The 22,906-nt window shown below is 43.2% G+C and overlaps 1 protein-coding gene across 2 annotated transcripts in view; it reads left to right on the top strand.

Moving 5' to 3' along the window:
* SMC1B (structural maintenance of chromosomes 1B) overlaps positions 1-22,906 on the top strand; it is a 99,979-nt gene that overhangs the window by 1,663 nt on the left and 75,410 nt on the right. For both annotated transcript variants that reach the window (XM_075899976.2, XM_075899966.2), the window contains exons 2-9: positions 1,553-1,741; positions 6,217-6,329; positions 9,492-9,695; positions 10,612-10,850; positions 11,293-11,551; positions 13,369-13,509; positions 16,003-16,085; positions 18,483-18,690. In XM_075899976.2, coding sequence (XP_075756091.1) covers positions 1,553-1,741; positions 6,217-6,329; positions 9,492-9,695; positions 10,612-10,850; positions 11,293-11,551; positions 13,369-13,509; positions 16,003-16,085; positions 18,483-18,690 — 1,436 coding nt within the window. The remainder of the gene's footprint in view (positions 1-1,552; positions 1,742-6,216; positions 6,330-9,491; positions 9,696-10,611; positions 10,851-11,292; positions 11,552-13,368; positions 13,510-16,002; positions 16,086-18,482; positions 18,691-22,906) is intronic.

Here is a 22,906-nt window from a genome sequence, read left to right as displayed (position 1 = left end):
AACTGGTGCTGCCTCTGTGGAAGGCAGTGGGGGAGCAGGGTATGCGTGTAACCATTAGGATTAACTGATGAAGCCAGGTTTATTGATTAATCATGTAAAAGAGTACATGCTAACATCCCTAAATCCCACTTGGGGTTTTATGGCAAGATAATTGCATGTAGTCATCTCATGGGATGAGGAAGGAAAACTTTCAAAGAAGTGTAGACAAAGATAGTCACCACTGAACCCATGCTGAATGCCACTTTTTTCAGTCAAAACAAAAAATCTTACATACAGTAATGCAAATTTTTCTATTAATAATATAGGCAGTGTAATGTACACTAGGGATGTTAAAATGTGTGTAATTGGCTGACCATGCAACAGGTGAAAATTTAAGCTGACTCCTGGTATGCACTGGCTCCCCCGCCTGCTACCCCACTCCTGGGGAGCTGACTGCTGCCCCCTGCTGTTGCCTCTGCTTTTCAGTTGGCTCCCTGTGCATACCCACTCATGCCTGCGGCCCTGCCCTGCTGCCTCTAATACAGAAGCAGCGGCAGGTGGCTCCCTGGGAGCCATGTGTAACCATTTGGTTATTAGTTTAAACAGCTATACTTTTACATTCCTAATGTAGACATGGCCTTAGAAACCCTTCTTGGTTTGTGCTGGTGGAAACTACAGTATGAACCAAGCACTGATAGCTGGCTCTGTTCTTATTTTTTGCCTTTGAGCAAATTTAAGAATGGAAATAAGTAGCCACCTAAGTATGTTCATACATATACTAAGGATTTTAAATGGCAGTTAATTGACTAGTTGAGTAGTCGATGAAATTTCCATTGACTAGTTGATAGGCCCTTCCTGGGGCTCTTGTACATTTCAGAGGAGGAATGTGGAACTCCGCAGGCAGCCCGGGACCATCAGGAAGTCCTGCTGATTCCAGGCTGCTGGTGTACCAGCTTTGAAATGCACAAGAGTCCTCGCTGCCATTTCAAAGTGGCAGTGCAGCTTAGAACATGGGGTCAGTTATCCTGGGCTTCAGCATGGTATTTTTCCCCAGAACTTGGATTCAGCTAGGGACTCTCCAGGTGATCCTGGGTTCCACAGAAATGCGGCACTGGAGCCTGGGATCAGCTGGGGAGTACCCAACTGACCCCAAGTTCCACATGCCACATAGTTGGTCCTGGGATCAGCTGTGCGGGGCTGCCCCTTGAATGCTGCCTCGGCCTTTCAAAGGGGCAGCACAGCTGATTCAAACCTTAGCTGTGCAGCACTGCCCCTTTTGAAGCACCCCGTCTTCCCCCCACTATGCTGCCTTTATCTGATAGAGGCAGAAAGGGGGGAAGGGAAATTGACTAGTTGAGTAGTCTACTGACTATCCGGTAAGCATTTGCTTATCAGATAGTCGACTAGTCCTTAACATCCCTAACCTATACAGAGACAGCGGGGGGGGGGGGGGGGGGGGGGGAGGGAAGAGGTGAGAGAGCGAGTTGACTAGTCCTTAACATCCCTTACCTATACAACTATAAAAGAGTAAAAGTTGAAATTGTAAAAGTTGAAATTTTTTATAATTTTAAAGGAAAATCAAACATAATGGATGCCCTTAGTTTTGTAATGGGAGAAAGAACAGCAAATTTAAGAGTGAAAAATGTTCGAGAGCTTATTCATGGAGCACACATTGGAAAGCCCTTTTCCTCTTCTGCAAGTGTGAAAATAGTGTACTGTGAAGAAAATGGAGAAGAGAAAACATTTTCAAGAATCATTCGAGGTAAGTAATAAGTTTTGTTGGAAATATTTTCTATGCTTGATACAGAACCTGCATTTGACTGTTTTTAAATCTTAATTGTACCTTCAGATTACAAGTAGGGGTGTAAGCGACTAGTCGAATAGCCAACTACCCAATAAGCCTAGGCTTATAGGGTGGTCAAGTCACTACTCAACTAGTCACTTCTCCCCGTTTTTGCTGTATCTATCACAGGCAGCAAGGGAAGGGGAACAGGAGCCGGTTCTGGGGGGAGCAGACTTAAAAGCTTGTTTCCCCCCAGCACTTTCTCTGCGAGGAAGCTGGGGAGGCAGAGATGCAGCAGGGGTCTGAGCACAACCCAGGACTCAGCTGTCCTGGATCGTGCCTGGTCCCCCATTGTGCCTCTGCCTTTTAAATGTAAGAGACGCCCAGCTCTGACTGCATTTAAAAGGCAGAAACACAGCGGGGTTAACTCCTGGGGCCAGAAGCTAACCCCGCTGCAGCTCTTTAGTTTCCATCCTATCGACTACTTGAGTAGTCGATGGAAATTCCATTGATTACTCGATTAGCTGATTAAATACAATTTAACATTTTTAGGTACAACATGGGCTAATGAATCCTTTGGAATTATTAAGCCAGTTTTTATAGCACCTGTCATGATAGCCAGTTGCTCTAATTGTAAAGGTGAAAGCAACAAAGTAGGAGAGTTAATCTGATGGGATAAACAAAATGCATATTATGCTCACTGCCCTAATGATTGCTAGACTATGGCTCTAAGAGTCTGTCAAAGAAAGTGAGTTCCAAAGACTGGGGCAGTCCAATGTGAAAGCCATGTTATGGACACAAGTCCAGATGCTCCATGCTATTTAGGTTCATAACTTCCATTGAAATCAATGTACCTTTGAGGATCTGAGCTACAGTTTCCAACACTGGAAGCGCTCCCAAATCCAATCCTAATTACTTTTAGATAAGTGATAGGATTCATAAATATACCTAATGGTCAATAACCAGATTGGTCTTTAAAGGTTAACACCTTGAATTCCACATGAAAAAGAAAAGGAAACCAGTGCAGAGACCTGAGCAAAGGTGATTAAGTTGCCTTATGCCACTCATGCGGAGAGCAGCTGTGTTCTACTTCAGCTCCAGGGCCCAAGTGCATATGCTTGTTAGTCGCTTTTCCTCCTAACTCCCCCCCCCCCCCGCGCATCTATCAGAAAGAGGCAGCAAGTGGGGGGCAGCGGAGGGGATACTTCAAAGCGGCAGCGCTGCTTGAAGTCTGGGCCAGACCCTGGGCTCCTCAAGGCACTACTGCTTTGAAATGCTGCATGAAGCCTGGGGCCAGCTAGGGTGTCCCCAGGCTGCACGCAGTGTTTTAAAGCAACAGTGCTGGGTGGAGCCCAGGATCAGCTGCCCAGGCTGCACACAGTGCTGCTGCTTTGAAATGCCAGAAGGAGCCCAGCATCAGGCTCCTCGCAGCACTTCCACACAGCAGCACTGCCTGGAGCCTGGGGTCAGCAGGGGACTCCCCAGATGATCCTGGGGCGCTGTGCAGAGCTGCCACTTTGAAATGCTTTGGGGAGCCTGGCATCAGATTCCTTGCGCCGTTTCCAAGTGGCAGCACCGCATGGAGTCCGAGGTCAGCTGGGGACTCCCCTGCTGATCCCGGGGCTCTGTGCGGCGCTGCCACTTTGAAACGCTGCAGAGAGCCTGGCGTTAAGCTGCATGTGGCATTTCAAAGTGGCTGGTAGAGCCCAGGATCAGCTGGAGTCCCCAGCTGATCCTGGGCTCCACACATGCACTCACCTTTGAAGTGTAGCGACAGCCCTAGGGTTGTTGCTACACTTTAAGGCGGAATCGCCCTATTAGCTAATCGAATAGTTGATGCAAAATAATGGTTGCATTCTGGAGAGCATATAATCACAGTAATGTAGGACTAGAAGGGACTTAAGGAGGTCATCTAGACTATCCTCCATTTTGAAATGGTGTTACCTAGACCATGTCTAAGATGTTCTTCAAAGCTTTAGTGATGGGGATTCCATAGTTTCTCTTGTTAATCTATTCCAGTATTTTGTTAGCCTTATAGTTAAAAGTATTTCATAATATCTAATGTCAATTTTCTTGCTCTAGATTAATATGGCTACTGATTAACAGCAAGTTGTTCTCCCTTCAGTGTACTACCATTCTTTTAGAACAGTCATTAAAATTGGGGTGGGGATATCAGCGACTAATCCACTCAACTACTTGCATTTCCCCCTACACCTTGCAGAGGCAGCAAGGATGGGGGAAGCAGGAGCTGATGCTGGGTTACCCCCAGCACTGTCTCTGCATGGCCCGCTGCCCCCCCACTGATGCCTCTATACAGGGTGCCAGGGGATGCTGCTACAAAGCAGCCTCTGCCCATGGCAGGCCCAGGCTCCCTGTAAATGGAAGTTTCTCTGCATCCTGCAGGGGGTTGACCACGAACACCGGCAGCAGACCCTGTCTGTGGTAGTGGTGGGGGGGCGGGTCCAAGCCTGACTCAGTCCCAGCTCACGCCAGGTCTAGGAGCTACCCTTGCTGCGGCTGTGCATTTTAAATGTAGTAATAGCCTGGTGGCTCTTGCTACATTTAAAATGAAGAGCTGCCGTGGTCCTGGACCTGGCATGAGCCAGGCTTGCTCAGTCCCAGCTCGAGCAGCTGGGGTGCTGTTGGGTTGGTCCTGCAGTGCCGCCCTTCACCCCCCTGCTCGGCGATAACTACTGCAGTCTGGGTGGTGGGGAGCCTGCTCCCCTCCCAGAAATTCTCGGCAGCAGTGCGGGGTTTCCCCCACCTTCCTGCAAAATGGCGGAAGGTTCGCCCCTCGCTGCGCTGTTTCCTGCCCATCCCCTGGATGCAGTGCGGGTCTTGGCAGACCTGTGTCAGCCCCCCGCCAGAGTACCTCCCAGTACTCCAGCATATCCAATAATCTGGCACCACCTAGGTCCCAAAGGTGCCGGATTATCGGAAGTCTACTGTAGATCTAATTTAGCTAAATACTTAATTTGGGCTTTTTTTAAACCTGTTTCGGCTTGCATTCCTTCCATCTTGTAGTTTGCTTGTGTTTAAGCATCCAATGACAATTTACTATACTTTGTAGTGTAGACTGAAGTAAAATAGGTATTGAACTAGTGATGTAAGGGAGTAGTTGTCTATTCACTTCCCTCCCTTGGCTTCCTCTGTGCCGGAGGAGCCAAGTGGGGGGAGGAGGGACAAGGTGGGAATCAGGAGCTGGTCTGTGCAAGAGCCAGCTTAAAAGCTGGTTCCCCCAACACCGTCTTGAGGAGGCAGAGGAAGCAGACGTGCAGCAATCCCAGAGCCAACATGAACCGGGACTGCTTAGTTCCTGCTCGTGCTAACCCTGCTGGGCTCTTAGTACATTTAAAAAGCAGAGTCGCAGCCAGCCCTCCCACCATTGACTAATCGAGTAGTCGATGGAAATTGCATTGACTACTCGATTAGCTGATTAACAGCAAGTTAACATCCTTACATTGAACATCTTCTTTGTGATTCAATCAGTTATTGAATCTCCTTCCCCATTAAGTATTGGACCTATACTTTCCTTTGTCCATGTGCATATTTAGAACTTCTTACTGACTATGTGCCTTCCTAGGTGTAAATCATTTTGTGTTGTAATTTGTTCATGTTTCCACTTCTTGTAGGATTCATTTTTGATTTTGAAGTAATTTTTAAGAACTTCTATTGGAGCTCAATTATCTTCTTACTGTTCTTCCTATCTTTCTTTTTGGAATAGTTTGCTATTTGTGCTTTTAATATAATCTTCTCGAGAAAGTGTCTGAACATCATTTTCCCTTAGCTTTTTTCCCCATGGAACCTTACTCCTCCCCATTTTCCAAGCTTGTTAAAGTCTGCTTTTTTTCTCTCTCTCTTTTTTTTTTTAAGTCTCTTTCTTATTCTGTTGAGCTTGCTTTTTCCTTTGTATCAAATCATAAAATATATCATTTTATGATTACTGTCAGTTTCCTTCCATTTTTGGATTTGCAACTAATTCCTCCTTGTAGATTGGCATCAGGCCTATAATGGCTGCTGTTCTCCTCTGGCTTGGAAACAAAAAATTGTGCCCAACACGTTTCAAAAATGTTGTGTTTTGTCATATTACTTTTCCACCAGCTATTTGGGTAGTTAAAATTCACAATTATTAACAGATCTTATGTTTTGAATATTTCTAATCTAGAAATATTTGTTATAGAAATACTTCATCTTCTACCTCCTCGTGCTTTGGTTATTTACCACAGACCCCTGCCCTGATATCAACCTTGGATTTTTTCCCCCACCCCTTTTATCTTCACCCTGAGACTTATATTTAGTTTGTCACTCACCTCCGTCTGGACCTCAGAACAAGTGTAGACATTCTTGATGTACGGGAACAGGTGAACATTTTAAAATGTCAAATGCATGATACTTATAATAGTTAAATATTTGGTTATATTGTACATTAATTTAATTATCTCTTCCTTTATTAGGTGGTAGTTCCGAATTTGTTTTCAATGATAAAACTGTTAGCCGATCTGTCTACACAGCAGAGCTTGAAAAAATAGGCATAATTGTCAAAGCAAGGAACTGCATGGTTTTTCAGGTAAGGCTTTAAAGTGCCTGGTAATCTCCCAAAACCTGAGTTGGGAATGCTGTACATGATTGATGCATGGGAATAGACAAGGGGTCTCAAATTCCTGGCCTGTGGGCCATTCCCGGCCAGAGCAGTTGCACAATCTGGCCTGGGAGTCCCCGTGGGCCAGAGGTGGGGGTGGGGGGTGCTGTCTGTTGCCGTTCCCCAAACTCCACCTCGTCCTGCCATCACCCTGCCCTGTCCTTGAGGACATGGCTTCGGGGATCGCTGGGGTAGCCTGGTGCAGCAGCATTGGTCAGGGCTTCCTGCCGGTCTCAGAGCTCACTCAGTGGGCACACCCACTCTGCTTTGCTTTGCTTCCTGGTGTTTCCTGCTGCTGCAGGGATTGCAGAGAGTCCTGACCATTGCTGCTAGCCAACCAAGCCCCTCAGATGATCATCTCCAGGGACATATGGGGGAGATAGCGGGACAATGGCAGGAGGAAGCAGGGGTGGTGCATAGGCGAGGTGGACTGTGTGTGTGGGGGGGGGGGGCGAGATCCTGCAGCAAGGGTGTTGCCCTGGGTCACTGGAGTAGTGGTGGGGGGTTGCAGTCTCAGGTCCCACGAACCCCTAGAGACAGCTCTGGTAAGAACTTTAGTTGTTCGGGCTGTGGTGGATTGGAATTGGTGATGTGGAAATGAAAGACCACATCCTATTATTAATAGTCTGTTATTGAGTTCTCAAATCTGTTTAGTATAATTAGCTGTTAAATTAACCCCAAAACATTTTTAAAAGCATATTATCTTAAAATGATTGAAACTTACTTTCATTGGCTGATAATGGGATATGAATTATTAGTTCTAATCTACCTCACAGATCTGTTAAACAGAAAGGTAGAGCAGTGTTTCCCAAACTATGGGCCGCGACCCAGTACCGGGCCGCAGGAGAAAAATACTGGGCCTCAGCGTGGCTGCTGGTAGGGGAGCAGAGTGGGGCGGGCTGGCAGAAGGTGGCGGCAGGGGGAAGGAAGAACTGGCTGCCGGGAAGAAGGATTGGGGGCAGCAGGGCTGTCCCATGAAAATCAGGGCAGGCGGGTGGGCAGCCGGTGGAAGCAGGGTTTGGGGTAGCAGGGCTGTCCCGTGGAGATCTAGGTGGGTGGGTGGCGGGCGGGCGGCGGCGCTGTCCCACGGAGATCCGAGCGGGTGGAAGAAGCAAGGTTGGCAGCAACGGGGCTGTCCCATGGAGATCCGGGCGGGCAGCTGGCAGAAGCAGGGTTGGAGGCAACGTGGCTGACCCGCGGAGATGGGTGGGACGGAGCGAGCAGGCGGCAGAAGTAGGGTTGGGGGCAGCGGGACTGTCGTGCGGAGATGGGGGGAGGGCTGGCGGGGGGCAGAAGCAAGGTTGGGGGTAGTGGGGCTGTCCAGCAGAAATTGGGGAGGGCAGGTTGTGGAACCAGGGCTGGCCGGAGGTCTGGGGGGCTGGCCAGGGGAGAACAGGAGGAAGAGGACGGGAGAACCAGCTGCGGGAAGCAGGGCTGGACGGGGGCAGCTGGGCTGGTTGGGGGGGGGGGGGTTGTTGGGGGAGCAGGGCTGACGGGGGAAATTGGTGGAGGTGGGGGGAACTGGCCGCCGGAAGCAAGGCTTGACTGGGAGATAGGGAGGAGAAGACGGGGGCGGGGCGGGGGGAGCGGGACTGACCTGGGCACATGCAGACCCTACATACCCTGGCAGAGGAGTGAGTCTGCCTGGGGATTCCATTTTGCCCCCACCCCCCATACCCTCCCTCGAGTAGTTGTGAACTGCCTGGCAGGTAGACACACTCAGGCAGCGTGAGCACATCTACTATCCAGACAGTTCGTAGCTAAGGACTGATACACCTAATTATAATAAATCTTACATAATTAGAAAATACCAGACATTTTATATGTCTGGTAATTTCTCAGTTTGTTTCTCAGACAATACCCTCAAATACCAGATTGTCCGGTACAAAACCGGACACCTGGCAACCCTACCCTTCCTTTCACGCTCCCTCCTAGACAGCTACCTTACCCCCAGTCTGCTCCTGCTCCCACCTCCTGGAGTGCCCATGCGGCGCCGGATCCCCCAAGCCCTGGCCGGGTGGAGGATGCATCCGGGTGAAATCTGAAAATTTACTCATTTTTCATTCTTTTTTTATATGGTTTTTATATTTTTGGGCTGCAAAAAACAGTACTAAAAAAACCCAGGTTCCAACTAAAGTAAAAAGTTTGGGAAACCCTGATCTAGCCAGCTTTCTATCCAATTGATATTCCCTTAACTTGCTGGTAAAAATATTGTGGGTGACGGTATCAAAAGCTTTGGGAGGACCAGAAACAACTTATTTGAATATTCATCATTCGCTTAATGAATATGCAAATATGCAAATGAATGTTACTGGTCCTCCAAAAGCTTGTGAATGGATTTACTGGTCCCCTTGTCAAAAAGTTTGGGAACCCCTGAGGTAGAGGGTTTTTGTTTTTTGCAAACTGTATTTGGCAGTTAAGTATTTTTAGTTTATATTCCCTCTAATTAGATATAGTGGTTAAAATCTTTTCTGCTAATTTAGCTTTCTTTTAAATATAGATAATGCATATAAAAACCAGTTACAGAATAATACTTAATTTTCAAGGTTTAGTAACTTGTTTGCTTTAAAAATTTAAAAATATAGAACATTGAATATACATCATATAAACTCTCATAGAAAAATTTAATTAGAGAAGCTTCCTCCAATCCTATAACATATTGGTCATTAAGATAAATATTACATAATATTGCACTTTGCATTAGCGATAACCCTTTCTGACGCAAGTCCTTATTTCTGAAGTTTTAATCTGTAGTATATAAGAACTTGAATGAATTCTCTAAATCATCTATTCTTGAATAGTGAGGTTTGTATTGTAACTTCTGATTAACTATTTCTTATCAGTACTGTTAGTTACGAAACTGATTCCACAACTTTTGTTTTTTCATATATTGTGTTTCTGTGTCCAAATTAGGTTCAGTGGACTTTCAATTATTGGTGATTGGGAGGCTGTTGAAGCTAACATTCAAGTGTTATGTTGATTTTAAGAAAGTGAATAGTACATACTGTCTGCAGTATCAGATTCCTTCATTGTACTAGTGGTCTGCAGTTCTATGATTCTCAGCACTACATCTTTGAAACTCTATTCTAGGGAGCAATAGAGTCAATTGCAATGAAGAAACCCAAGGAAAGAACCCAGCTTTTTGAACAAATTAGTAATTCATTGGAGTTTGCTGAAGAATATGAGGAAAAAAAGAAGAAAATGCAACAGGCAGAGGGGGATGCACAGTTTAATTACAACAAGAAAAAAAGTGTGGCAGTAGAACGCAAGCATGCAAAGTTGGAGAAAGAGGAGGTAATTTTAAAAACATAAAAGGAGGATTTTCAGTTTTAAAAAACATAGGGCACAGTGAGTGATCCTGCAAACTTATTTGCACAGTATGAGTTTATAGGTTCAGAACATTAGTAAGAGTGTGTAGAAGTGCTTGATCCAATTTTTTATATGTTGTAAGTAAATACATTTTCTTTGTTTAAAGTGGTGGTTTTCAGGAAGTATTTTAATAAACTTTTCCCACGTAATATGGATAGATTATATAATCTGAAACACTTAACCAAAACAAAAAAATCATCAAGGAAAACACTGTTTCCCTGTTAAGTTTCTTCTGCAATATACATCAGCAATGCATCAGTTCTGTATTTCTGCCCTTTTTGTACAGTTGCTATGTGATGCAGTAGTGGCACTTACTGGGCAAGATGTGTGGTGTTTTTTGAAATGGAAGAATAAACTTTGCATCCAAAAATACTTGGTTTAAAAAGACCCAATCCTATAACTTGCTCAACAGTCAAAGTGCTCTGCTCTGGAGGTGTGAAACTTACTGAAATAAAGCTACATTTCTACGTTCTGCTTTTCCCTTGAGTGTTCAGTGTCCTTGTATTGCAAAGTTTGTTGCCTGAGTGCATGCATGGGGGAAAAAACAGTTATTACTTACGAGTGGGTGGAATTAATAATTGGGTGGAATTGAAGCTAAACACAGTAATTTTTAAGTATACAAAGTGCAATGGTATAAATGTTTTAATGAAATAAGTGATGTGTATTTTGCAAGACTGACAATTCTTATAGTAATTACTGCATTATATGACTGAGTTTTTTGTGATTGGGGCACTTTGCTGGAAAATTAGTCACTAGTATTTCAGGTCATTTTACTGAGATTATTAGACTTATAGTGATTAAAAGTAGTTTTAAACTGCAAATAAAAATGTGCTGTTTGTAGGCAGAGCATTACCAGATGTTGGTTGAAGAGTTGAAAGAAAACCACATACAGCTGCAGCTTTTCCGACTTTATCACAATGAGAAAAAAATTGAAATTTTAAATAATAAATTGGATGAAAAGAACATGGATATAAATACTAAGGAAGACTCTCTGACTTCTGCTGAAGATACATTTAAAGCTAAGAAAAAAGTGTTTGGAATATTAAATAGAGACCAACAACACATGGAAAAAAAAATGAAGTAGGTTTTCCTATGATAGAACTAAACTGAGATTTTGAGAGTTAATCTGCATTCTAAGTTATTCTTCAAGGAGTATTTCCTGATCAAGTGAGTGGGTGAAATTCTGGCCCCATTGAAGTCAATGTGAGGTATCAAAAATAGTAATCACAGTGTTATAGAGTAAATATATGTAGTACTTAATTTTCAGCCACTTAATTTGTAACTGTCCTCAATAAAATATTTTACCTGTTTACTGTAATATTGTAGGTATGATTTAGCATTGTACTTCACATTAAATCTCTGTTTTCAGTTATATGTATCAAAATATGACTTTTCGATTGAAGTATCTCATAGTTTGCCCTTGCATCAAAGGTAATTTTTTTTTATTGTTTTGTTCCAGGCTGCGTTTCTTGGTTTCTTTGAAACAGAGTTGACAAAAATGTTTCTTTTTTTTGTTTTAAAGAACTCTAGAAGCATCACTGAATCAGAAGAGGCCCCAGTATATTAAAGCAAAGGAGAACACGTCTCACCAAATCAAGAAAGTAGATATGGTTAAGAAATCCTTAAAAGATAATGAGAAACACCTTGCTAAGCAAAAGCTAAACATAAAAGAATTAGAAGCCGAGTTGACTGATGTTGAGAGAAGTTGGGCAGTATACGAAAGGAAGGTTGAAGAAGAGAAGTTGCAGAGAGGAGCAGATGTTGAGCTGGAAGCAAGTCAAGTGAGTTGTAGCGCTTGCAGTGTGAGGAAGGAAGAGCACTTGACTGAGTAAAATCCGGGCTCTGTTAAACCTAATGGTAGTTTACCATTGACTTCAGTAGGCCCATGATTTCACTCATGGTCTTCAAAGAGTAGTTACAAATGCATTTTGACTTGGTTCTTTTTCTTTGCAATTTAGTATATTTGTTGAATAGGTTGAGGAAAAATAGTGATATTTTTCATTTCTTATAGGATTATCCTGGAAAACTGACACTTATTCTTTGTCAATTTGTACATAAACTTTGTGAGTTTGTACATAAAAGCATCTGATATTTGTATTTCTTCTATATGAGGAAGTCAGCTGTAACATCCCCTCACATTTTTTTTTTTTTTTTACAGTGTGAACAATTGCTCTTTGCTAGGTTGTCACAGTTAGTCCAGAATGCGATTAGCAACACCATGATTGGACTTCCTTTCTAGAATGAATGTGACTCTTTTATGCTGGCTTTAACACAAGATCTTTTTGTAATTTTCCTGAGCTTCACAGTCTCCTTGTGCTGAAAATAAAATAACTGTCAACTATTGGAATAAATTTTAAAAAAATTAGCACCGATGAAAGGATTTAAGGAAACAATTTTTCATGTGTAGAGCTGTAACATCGTGTTATTACTCCGCATAATCAACCTTTGAAAATATCATTCAGTAAATCACAGATTGTATAACATAGTTAAAGCCAGCACTTAATTGAGAATAAGTAGGAGGGGACAACTCAAGCCTCCCAGAAATTCTATCGAGAGAATAGTTTTGAGGAGTAAAATAAAGACAGAGGTTTTCACTTCTCTTAATGTGTGAATCGTATAATCTCCAAAGCAATACTGAAAGACCCTCTTCAGATTGAACCAGTGAGAGGAGGATTTAGTGGTGCCTGCTTAAAGCATGTGCTGAATTTTTGTATTTTAAACCCAGTCTTTGTGGAGTTCCCTGTGAACTGGTGCTATGGGTCCACAGCATCATGTATCCATTGATTTTTTTTTACTGAGAACACAAAAATGTGAGGCTATGATAGTAACCATGAAGCAACTCTTTTTCTGTGAAAGGGCCTGTAGGGTCCAAAATAGTTTCCCAGCATGCAGCCCATCAGTGACAGATAAGATTTGAAACTGAGGCAGTCGACCGTTCTAATGTAAGGCTGTTTCAGGAAGACATTACTGCATAATTTCACTTAGTTCACACCAAGAAAATTATTTCTGTAACCATTAGACCCATAAACTTTTTAAAATTTTTATTATACAATTTAACTCTGCAGAATCTGATCAGTAAATTTCTTTCCTTTTGTCCCTGTAGTTTGAGGTAATCCTGTAAATTGTGCCTAGGGTTGACAAATCTTTTCATTAGTTAATTCCAGCTTCTTAGTTAAGAAATTTGTTAACTTTTGGCCATAGTTTATACAGTTATCCCAAAATTAGACCCTTCTGTATAACTTTACACATTTTCTTCCTTGGAGGGTTCTCACATTGTAGCAAAATAACTATTCTTCTTCTTCACAATAACTCATTTATTTTTGGGTCACTTGGCATCTATGTGATGTCTTGGTCCTTTGTTTAATGACTTATTGAAAACAAAATTCTAAACTAGACTAGGCAAGAAAACAGGAGAATGAAGTTTTAAGTCATATCTTCCATGGCAACTGATTGCCAACATTTGGCTCTATAACTAGATAGTAATTGACCATCTTTAATTTTGGTAAAGTTGTTAATTTGCTAGTCAAGCACATAATGCAGTGAAAAAATCCTTTTTTATATTTAGGAGAATTAGTAATATTTGGATCTGTTTGTACAGCTGGATCAGTATAAAGAGCTAAAAGAACTAGTGAGAAAGAAAGTAGCTACATTGACCCAGCAAGTAGAAAAACTGCAATTGGAACAAAAAACAGAACAAGAAAGGATGGCATTTGATGAGAGGAAGCAAAAAGAAATTGAGGTATATATACTGAGATGGAATTTAATTTTATTGGGGAAAAGACAATTTTATTGTCTCTTTGTTTAACATTTGTTCTTCCTTTCCCTTTTACACTTTTGTAAAATTACCTTAATACATTCTTTATCAAAAAACATTTCAATAACCTAGATACAATGCAAATGTCTGTAAGAGTATGAATGTTTAACTGGTTAACCTGCAAGCCTTGCGCAGTCTGCAAATGCAGGGGGAGACCTCCAGCCCAGTGGCGGGCGGGCCTGGAGCAACCCCCCACTCCCTCCCTTTAATTGGTTAAGTGGTGTGTTTAACTGGTTAACCAGTTAAATGGGATATTACGTTCCTAATGTCCGTGCTTCTCTTTTGACAGAACTACTGCCACATGGCTGGCTCTTTGTACTCAGTTACTTTACATATCCCTTCTAGGATGTGGCTTCATGAAAGTCTGCTTGCAGATCTGCATGTTATGCCATAATTATACAAGTGAGAGAAACACAAACTGTACTTAGTTTTCTCTTACCATGACAACTGTTGTATTTAGATTCTGCAATATCAGTGGTATGTTTTATCATTTCTTTCCTTTCTACTTTTGAAGTTCTTTTGTTGTAGTTAACTTTCCACCTACATAGTGTTGTGGCTGATTTTTGTGTTCTTGGGATCAGGACCGTGGTGTGTTTTTTTTTTTTTTTTTTTTTTTTTTTTTTTTTTTTTTAAATTTCCTGTCTGCTTTTGGAATTTGGTTCCAGGATGTGGATTTTGTTCCAACCGCATAGACAGAAAAGTGAGTCTTCTCTGGCTCTTTGTACCATTAACTTACGGCAGATCAGAATAAAAAGTGTCATATAACAATCCAATGTTTACGTTGCACCAGAGTGCTTGTTAATTTTTGTTAGGGAATAGGTTAGTCTCCTGCTCAGAGTTCATTCTATACCTCATTGCATGTGAGGCAGAAAGGATACAAGCCCATTTTAAACCCTGGAACCATTACTGCAGTTGAGATTTGAGTATTTTTTTCCCAATTCTCTGCGCAAATCTTGTAGTTTTACCAATTGCTATGAAGTGCAGAGTCAGTTGCTGAGGTTATCTTCATCTCTTGACGTGGAGAGAGTATGTAGATGGATCTTCATATGTATTAAGAAAACTTCAAAATGAATTAGACTGTTCCAGTGGATATACCAGTTAGGGATGTAAGTGACTACTTGACTAACCAATAAGCATGAGCTTATCAGTTAGCACTATTAATTAATTGCATCTCTCCAACTGTGTCCCTGAAATATTAAGAGATGGGAGCCAGTGTGTGAAGACGCCAGCTCAGTCCCTGCTACCATGGGTCATTGGTCAGCACTGGCTCACCTGTCCCTTGTAATGCAGAGCAACATTGGAGGAGTTTATGTGGGCTGACCAATGATTCTCAGGAGCAGAGAGCAGGCACCGAGCTAGTGTCTTCGCGCACCAGCTGCCCAGTCCTTTGTAATGCATATCAGCAGCAGGAGAGGTTATGCAGGCTGACAAATGACCCAGGGGAGCAGGGCTTGAGCCAGCGTCTTCGCGCGCCGGCTCACCTGTCCCTTGTAATGCAGAGCAGCAGCAGGGGATGTTATGCTGGGACCCACAAGCCAGATGAGCTCCGTAATGGCGATCCCTATCAACTAATTGAGTAGTCGATGAAAAATCTATTGAGTCCTTGATTAGGAAAGTAACCACATTTTCACATCCTTAATACCAGTTTTCTCATGTTCCAGGATTAGCAGGTGTAAGAGCTCATTCTACTATGTCTTAACGTTACGTTCGTGGTTGGTGGATGGCTGTATGCCATTTCCTTGCTGTAGATTTGGAGAGCAATTGCATGGATTGCTAATCATCCACAGATACCATTTCCAGAAGAGCACTGCAACAGTCGTTTTTTAAATGTGTGAACTCTTCCAGTTGTGTGTTTGCATAGGGTGTGTTTGTGGGGGGGGAGGGGGGAGGAGGGAGAGGGGTATTGCTTTTAATCTCCCACAAATGAGACTACATAGAATAGAGGCAATTCTCTTAAGTAGAAATCTTGCCTACGTATAACTATATAATATCACTTTTAGATACTGGACTCTCCTCACTATCTCCACTTCTTTGGAAATCTGGTTTCCTTTACTTAGTCAAAGGAATTGAAAAAAATCTGTAGCCGTCTCTCTTTTATGAACTTATATTTAAACATAGATACGGCCATCTCCAAATGTTAAAGTATTTGACGAAAAGAATGCATATGTTAATATTGTAGAGTTCTTTCTAGAATTTTACATATGGAGAATTCCAGTCAAACTTACTAACATAAAATTGAACTAGTGCAACACTCTGTCTCTTATTTATTCTTAACTTTGAAATAATTATTGGCCCTTTTATAAATAGAATGCAATGTTATGTTTGAATAACTTCCTTCCATTTTCTTAGCTATTAGAGCAGCACAACTGCATTTTAGTAGGTGACTAAATAAGTTACATCCTATTTATGGTTGTTTAGGAAAATATAAAGCAAGTTGTGGAACAGATAGAGGATCACAAAAAACGAATTGAGAAGTTGGAGGAGTATGCCAAGTCATGCACGTATGTTTGATTTTTAAACAAATTAAAATAAATTGCGATTCAGATGCATTGCATGTTTTCAAAAAATTGTTGAATGCCTGCCTCTTTTATTGTGTATTTTTAAATCTAAGGGTCATATTTGTTCTGTGATAAATCTTGATGGTGTCTACAATTCACTTGGATATTACTTAACACATTTTTGTTTGTTTGCTTATTTTGTGATTGCTAGGCTCCCTCATGAATCTGAGGATTATATCTTCATTATGCATTAGATTGTGGTTTTACCACAAGCCTGGAATAAAAGGACAGAATACAGTTTTGTAGTTTTGCCTCTGTGGAAGCAGAATAGGGGTCAGATTGTGAATTAACCAGTTTGTTCCTTGGTCTATGTTTTATGAATATAGAGTAACTGTACCAGCCCTTTTGTTGGCATGTATTACTTCCCCCTCCACACTGACTCAGATGTGCTGACTTGAATTTGGATGGGTCAGAGATCTGCCATGGAGGGGGAGATACAGTCCAGTGAAGAGATGCTGTGAATCACAATAACAATGAGGAGTCCTGTGGCACCATTAAAGACTAACAAATACATTTGTCTTTAAGGTGCCATAGGACTCTTTTTTTTTTTTTTTCCCCCACCTGAAACAGACTAACATGACTACCCCTCTGAAATGTGTGACTCACAATGCATAGATGAACAAAAAATGAATTTTATGCCCTGTGCATGTGTGTAACAAGGGGTGTGTCTAGACTACATGCCTCCGTTGACGGAGGCATGTAGATTAGACAGATCGGCAGAGGGAAATGAAGCCGCGATTAAAATAATCGCGGCTTCATTTAAATTTAAATGGCTGCCCCGCTCTGCCGATCAGCTGTTTGTCGGCAGATCGGGGCAGTCTGGACGCGCCGCGTCGACAAAGAAGCCTTTCTTGATCGGCACAGGTAAACCTGGTTTCACGAGGCATACCTGTGCCGATCAAGAAAGGCTTCTTTGTCGACGCGGAGCATCCAGACTGCCCCGATCTGCCGACAAACAGCTGATCGGCAGAGCGGGGCAGCCATTTAAATTTAAATGAAGCCGCGATTATTTTAATCGCGGCTTCATTTCCCTCTGCCGATCTGTCTAATCTACATGCCTCCGTCGACGGAGGCATGTAGTCTTGACACACCCAAGGGGAGCGGGGGGGCATGATTTTGCCATAGGCTTTTCACTTAATGTGACTTTCCATAGAATCATAGAACACTAGAACTGGAAGCGACCTTGAGAGGTCATCGAGTCCAGTCCCCTGTTCTCATGGCAGGACACAGTACTGTCTATACCATCCCCGATAGATGTCTATCAAACCTGCTCTTAAATATCTCCAGAGATGAAGATTCCACAACTTCCCTAGACAATTTATTCCAGTGTTTAATCTAATGTCCAACTTAAACCTCCCTTGCTGCTGTTTAAGCCCATTGCTTCTTGTCCTATCCTCAGAGGCCAAGGAGAACAATTTTTCTCCCTCCTTCTTGTGATACCCTTTGAGATACTTGAACACTCCTCTTGGTCTTCTCCTTTCCAAACTAAACAAACCCAATTCTTTCAGTCTTCCTTCATAGGTCATGTTCTCTAGACCTTTAATTATTCTTGTTGCTCTTCTCTGGACCAATTTCTTCTCCAATTTCTCCACATCTTTCTGGAAATCTGGTGCCTGGAACTGGACACAGTACTCCAATTGAGGCCTAATCAGCGTGAAGTAGAGAAGAAGAATGACTTCTCGCATCTTGCTCACAGCACTCCTGTTAATGAACCCCAGAATCATGTTTGCTTTTTTTGCAACAGCGTCACACTGTTGGCTCATATTCAGCTGGTGGTCCACTATCTGCAGACTCTTTCCTAGACAGTTGCTTCCCATTCTGTATGTGTGAAACTGATTGTTCCTTCCTAAGTGGAGTACTCTGCATTTATCCTTATTAAACTTCATTCTATTTACCTCAAATCGTTTCTCCAGTTTGTCCAGGTCATTTTGAATTGTTACCCTATTCTCCAAAGCAATTGCAACCCCTCCCAGCTTGGTATCATCTGTAAATGTAATAAGCGTACTCTCTGTGCCAATATTTAAATTGTTGACGAAGATATTGAACAGAACTGGTCCCAAAACAGACTCCTGCAGAACCCCACTTGTTATGCACTTCCAGCATGATTGTGAACCATTAATAACTGCTATCTGAGAACAGTTATCCAGCCAGTTACGCACTCACTATACAGTAGCCCCATCTAAGTTGTATTTGCCTAGTTTATTTATAAGATCATGTGAGACCATATCAAATGCCTTACTAAAGTCTAAAATCTTTTTGAAAAACTGTACCTTGTATTGATTAACAGTCATATGTATATCTGTATATTTTTCTCACATCTTATGTTATTTTTAATTAAAGTGAATTGTTAGCAGAGAAAAAACAACAAGAGAAAGTCCTAACTGATGAATTGGAGCATTCAAGGGTACGGATAGCTCAAGTAAATGAAGAACTAAACAAAATAGTTGGTGAGCTGCAGAATGCTAGAATTGACTATCATGAAGGAAGACGACAGCAAATGAGAGCAGAGATGCTGGAGAGTCTCAAAAGACTTTATCCTGATTCTGTGGTAATTGGATGGATTTATTTAAATTTTATAGTCAGAACTAGATTTGAGATTTGCATTTTGGAGTTTTGATATATATATGGCAGCATGGGTCTTTCTCTGGCCATATTGAATATATTTTAACTTTGAATCTGTGTTCCAGGGATGCTTGTGAATGGAAATGCAAATTTTGCATTTTAAAAATTCTAGTAAATTTATTAAATACAGTTTTTCTGAATTTCAGGAATTTGTTGAACAGACACCTACATTCTTATTTGAAACTTTAAAATGTTAACCGTATTAAACTTTTTTCATGCCATCGATAAACATGCTATTCATTCATTATTTTATTTTTACAAATTTCACATAGGAGAAGCAATGCATCAAAAATAGAAATTCTGCAATGAAAATTAATTCCACATACAATATTTTTTTAATTTTTGCAAAATGCTGCATATTTTATTTGTCAAAATAACACAGTATAATTATACCAGTTTCAATTATTTTGGTCATTTACTTCAAAATACCTGATCAGTAAGTATGTCTATAACAATGCAGATCATATAAGATTCAGAAAATGTTTTTTAATAGATTCCTTAGAAGGCATGTTAATACAGAGCTCTGAGTAATAATTAGTTTAAACTGAAACATAGAACAAATCTCCCCCCTCCCCCCCCAAAATAAAGCATTGCAAAGACTAGCAGAAGTCAGGGGTAATGGAGAAGCTGAGGGAAAGGGAAATAATTGTTAAGAGAGAACCTGCATGTGAACTTGGAGGATTGCTAGGTATGGATGGAAAAGTATGGATTTTGGGGGGTATGTGTGAAGCAACTATTAGGGAGCTTCCCCAGTGCAAACTCTGGTTGACCCCTGACCATTCAGTCAGTCACATGTATCCTTCTGCTCCCACTTCCCCCATCCCCATGTGTCTCTGTGCCCCAATCAGCTACCCCGGTTCCTGTGTGGTCTTGCCCCTCTCCCCACACTCCCCCCACTGGTGGCCATACGGCAGTCCTTCCATGAGAACTTATCAGACTCCCTCTCTGTCCCCAGCACCTAAATATATCTCCCCATAGCTCCTGTTTCCTGACTTGACTTTATAGATGCTTTGAAGAAAGCTCTGCAGCTGTGATAAGAAACAAAGAATAGTGAGTGGGCCCCCTTCATCTCAGTGGTCTGCAGCAATACACAGCTGACCGGGGTTCCACCTGTGGCCCAGCGGCACCCATGTCTGCTCCCCTTCTCCATGGGGCACTGGGGCCTTTCACTTCCTAAGCCTCGCCCTGGCTCCCAGTACTTTCATAGCACCATGAAATACCTCCTTCATGCTCCAGCTCTGCTCCTCTCCCTCCCTCCCAGAGCTTGAATTGCTTGAACCAGCAAATAGTTGGTTTGTTGTAGGGATGTTAAAATTAGATTAATCAACTAATTGAATAGTTGAAAGAATTTCCATTGACTACTTGATTAGTCGATAAGGGCACTTCCTCTTTCAAATGTAGCAAGAGCCCACCTGGCATTTGGCTCTTGAAATGTACAAGAACCCCAACAGGGGCTCCTGTGCATTTCAAAGATTGAAACACCACATGGAGCTGGCACTGGGCTCCATGCCGTGTTTCTGCTTTGAAACGTACATGAGCCCCAGTGGGGACTCTTGTACATTTCAAAGGTGGAACGCCATTGCTGTGCCCCATCTCCTCTCACAGAGCTGGAGCTAAGGGGAACCGGCTTTTAAGCTGGCTCCCTCCAGGGCCTCCACCACTCTCTCCCTGCTCCCCTCGGCTGCCTCTTTCTGATAGAGCAGGCTTGGGCAAAATACGGCCTGCGGGCTGAATGCGGCCCGCCAAGCCACCGGATCCGTCCCACGGGGACAGCGGGGAGCCCTAGGAAGGCTCCCCTGCTTGCCCTGTGCACCCTGCAGAAATGCAGCTGCAGGGCTCCATTTCTGTTTTAAAACTGGAGGAGAGAGGGGATGTTTTAGAAGCCACCCCACTGCTAGCACTTTCCCGTTGGCCAGTTTATGGCAGAAATCAGCCAATGAGAGCAGCTTGTTCGAATAACAGGCAGCCAAGAAGAACCATGCCCCCGTCTCCTCTGCTCAGTTATTCATAAAGCACGTGGCCAGGCAAGCAAGCAAGCGGGCTGGCTGGGAAACATTTTAAGCTCTGTAGGCAGGCAAGTTTGACAGCTGGCAAGTAAGTCGCTTAGCTACAGCCTGCTTCTGGCACCCCTGCCCTTTCCTGCCCCAACTCTCTGCTCCCCCACTCAACATACTCAAACCCTCTATTCTCCTCTTACACCCATACTTCCTCCCAGATTTGGCACCCCAATTTTCTGCCCCAGATTACAATCCCCTCCTACCCTAGGCGACATCTCAAACCCCTGCCCTACAGTCCCCTGTCCTAAGTCACAACCACTTGCTTCATCCCAACTCCATCCCAGACTCTAGTCTCCCTCCTGCATCCCGATCCCTTACTCAAGCTCCCTTCTGCACCCAACCTCCATCCCAGACCTCGCATTTCCTCCATTAATATGGAAGAGTGCAGCCCTCAACCCCACTTTCCAAAACCTTGGAGTGTCCCCCTAGCAAAAATTATTGCCCACCCCTGTGGTAGAGGCAGCAAGGGGGACGGGAAGTGACTGTCCTATAAGCTTTTTCTTAACGGATGGTATGGTAGACTTGTCGATTAGTTGCTTATATTCCTAGTTTGCAGCATTCCAACCCCAGTGCACAAGGTGTACACGTGAGAGGAGGGCAGACAGTTCTGCGGACTGCAGGTGTAGTCCCAGTGGGCTGCATGTGGATCCATTGCCCACCACTATTCTAGACTCTTTCATCTGGCTGGGAGCTACTGCTGTGTTCCATCATCTCAGTGCTCTCCGGTGGCCAACAGGCAGAGCTGCAGCAATTTTTCAGATTTTTTTTTCTTGGCAAAAAATTAAACACACACAGTTCATTAATTATGCACACATGCAATGACCGAATTCTCCAAAGAATAAATGTAAAAATTAGAATGTTAGAATGGCATTGTAGTGTTCCTGCAAAAAGGCTTTTTTTTAATTGCAGGCCAGTCGGGGGGAGGGTTCAGTTGGTATCTCATAGAAGGCCGAGGGTCATTGGTGGGGCAGGCACAAGGGGAAGAGGCACAGGGCCACATGGTGATGGAGAAAAGGTGCAGGGACCACACAGAAAAGGTCTTTGCTCACATTCTGTTTGATGGGAAGGAGACATTCCTTAACAAACTGATTTAGTAAACTGATGTGATACCCTGTGGACATGGTTAAAATTGCTGATTTGATCATTAATTTGAATGGATGAGCTAGTTCTAAGACTATTTTAAGAATACCCACTGGTTTGTATCAGTTTAAGCTGATTTAACTAAGCTGAAGCTAGGTGCTATTTTTGTATGTGAACAAGGCTTTATGGAGTTTAACTGCACGAGGTTAAACTTTTGAAGGCTTTTCATAACCAGAAGTGCTAGAGACTTGTGTGGCTGGTGCTCACCATATGTGGCAAAATGATCTTTTATTTCAGAGGTGGGGAACCTCAGGCCCGTGGGCTGCATGTGGTCCCCAGCTTACCTGGATTCAGCCCCTGAGGTTCAGGGCTCCCCCAGGAAGTCCATGATGGTGCTCCAGTCCCCCCACTGCCCACCAAGGGGCTAGAGCCCCCAAATCTACCAGCTTGGGCCCATCTAGGCTCTGATGTGCAAGGGGAATGTGGAGAGTGTCTCTCCTCCTCATTGGGGGCCACAACAATGAGAGTTTGGAGGTTTTTTTGTTTGTTTGCTTCTCTTGTGCGCGACCCCCAACAGATTTTTATGTGGGTCAGTGGCCCCCGACCCAAAAAAGGTTCTCCACCCCTGTTTTATTTCATTATTAGGGATGTGAATGGATAGTCAAGTATACAATTAACTGATAAACCTAGCCTTACTGGTTAGTCTTTTTGACCACTCACGTTGCCCACCTTCCCTTGCTGTCTCTGTATCAGAGGCAGCAAGGGGGGAAGCAGGAACTGGTGCTGAGGGGAGCTGGCTTAAAAGTGGTTCCCCCTAGCAGGAGCTCCATGGTGCATCCCTTCCTCCCCTGCCTCTTTCAGTGCTGCAGTGCAGGGGCAGGGTAGGTCTGTTCACAGGGGGGACGACCAGCTTCCCGCAGACAGGGTCTGTTTTACATCCCATGGGGCAGTCTCTGTCAGTAGTGGGTCTGGGCCTGCTGTGGGCAGAGGCTGCTTCATGGCAGC

This window comes from Pelodiscus sinensis, chromosome 1 (genome assembly GCF_052426305.1).
Source record: "Pelodiscus sinensis isolate ZL-2025 chromosome 1, ASM5242630v1, whole genome shotgun sequence".
NCBI lineage: Eukaryota > Metazoa > Chordata > Testudines > Trionychidae > Pelodiscus > Pelodiscus sinensis.
Note: the sequence above shows the minus strand (reverse complement) of the source record. Positions and strands in the feature narration are given on the sequence as shown.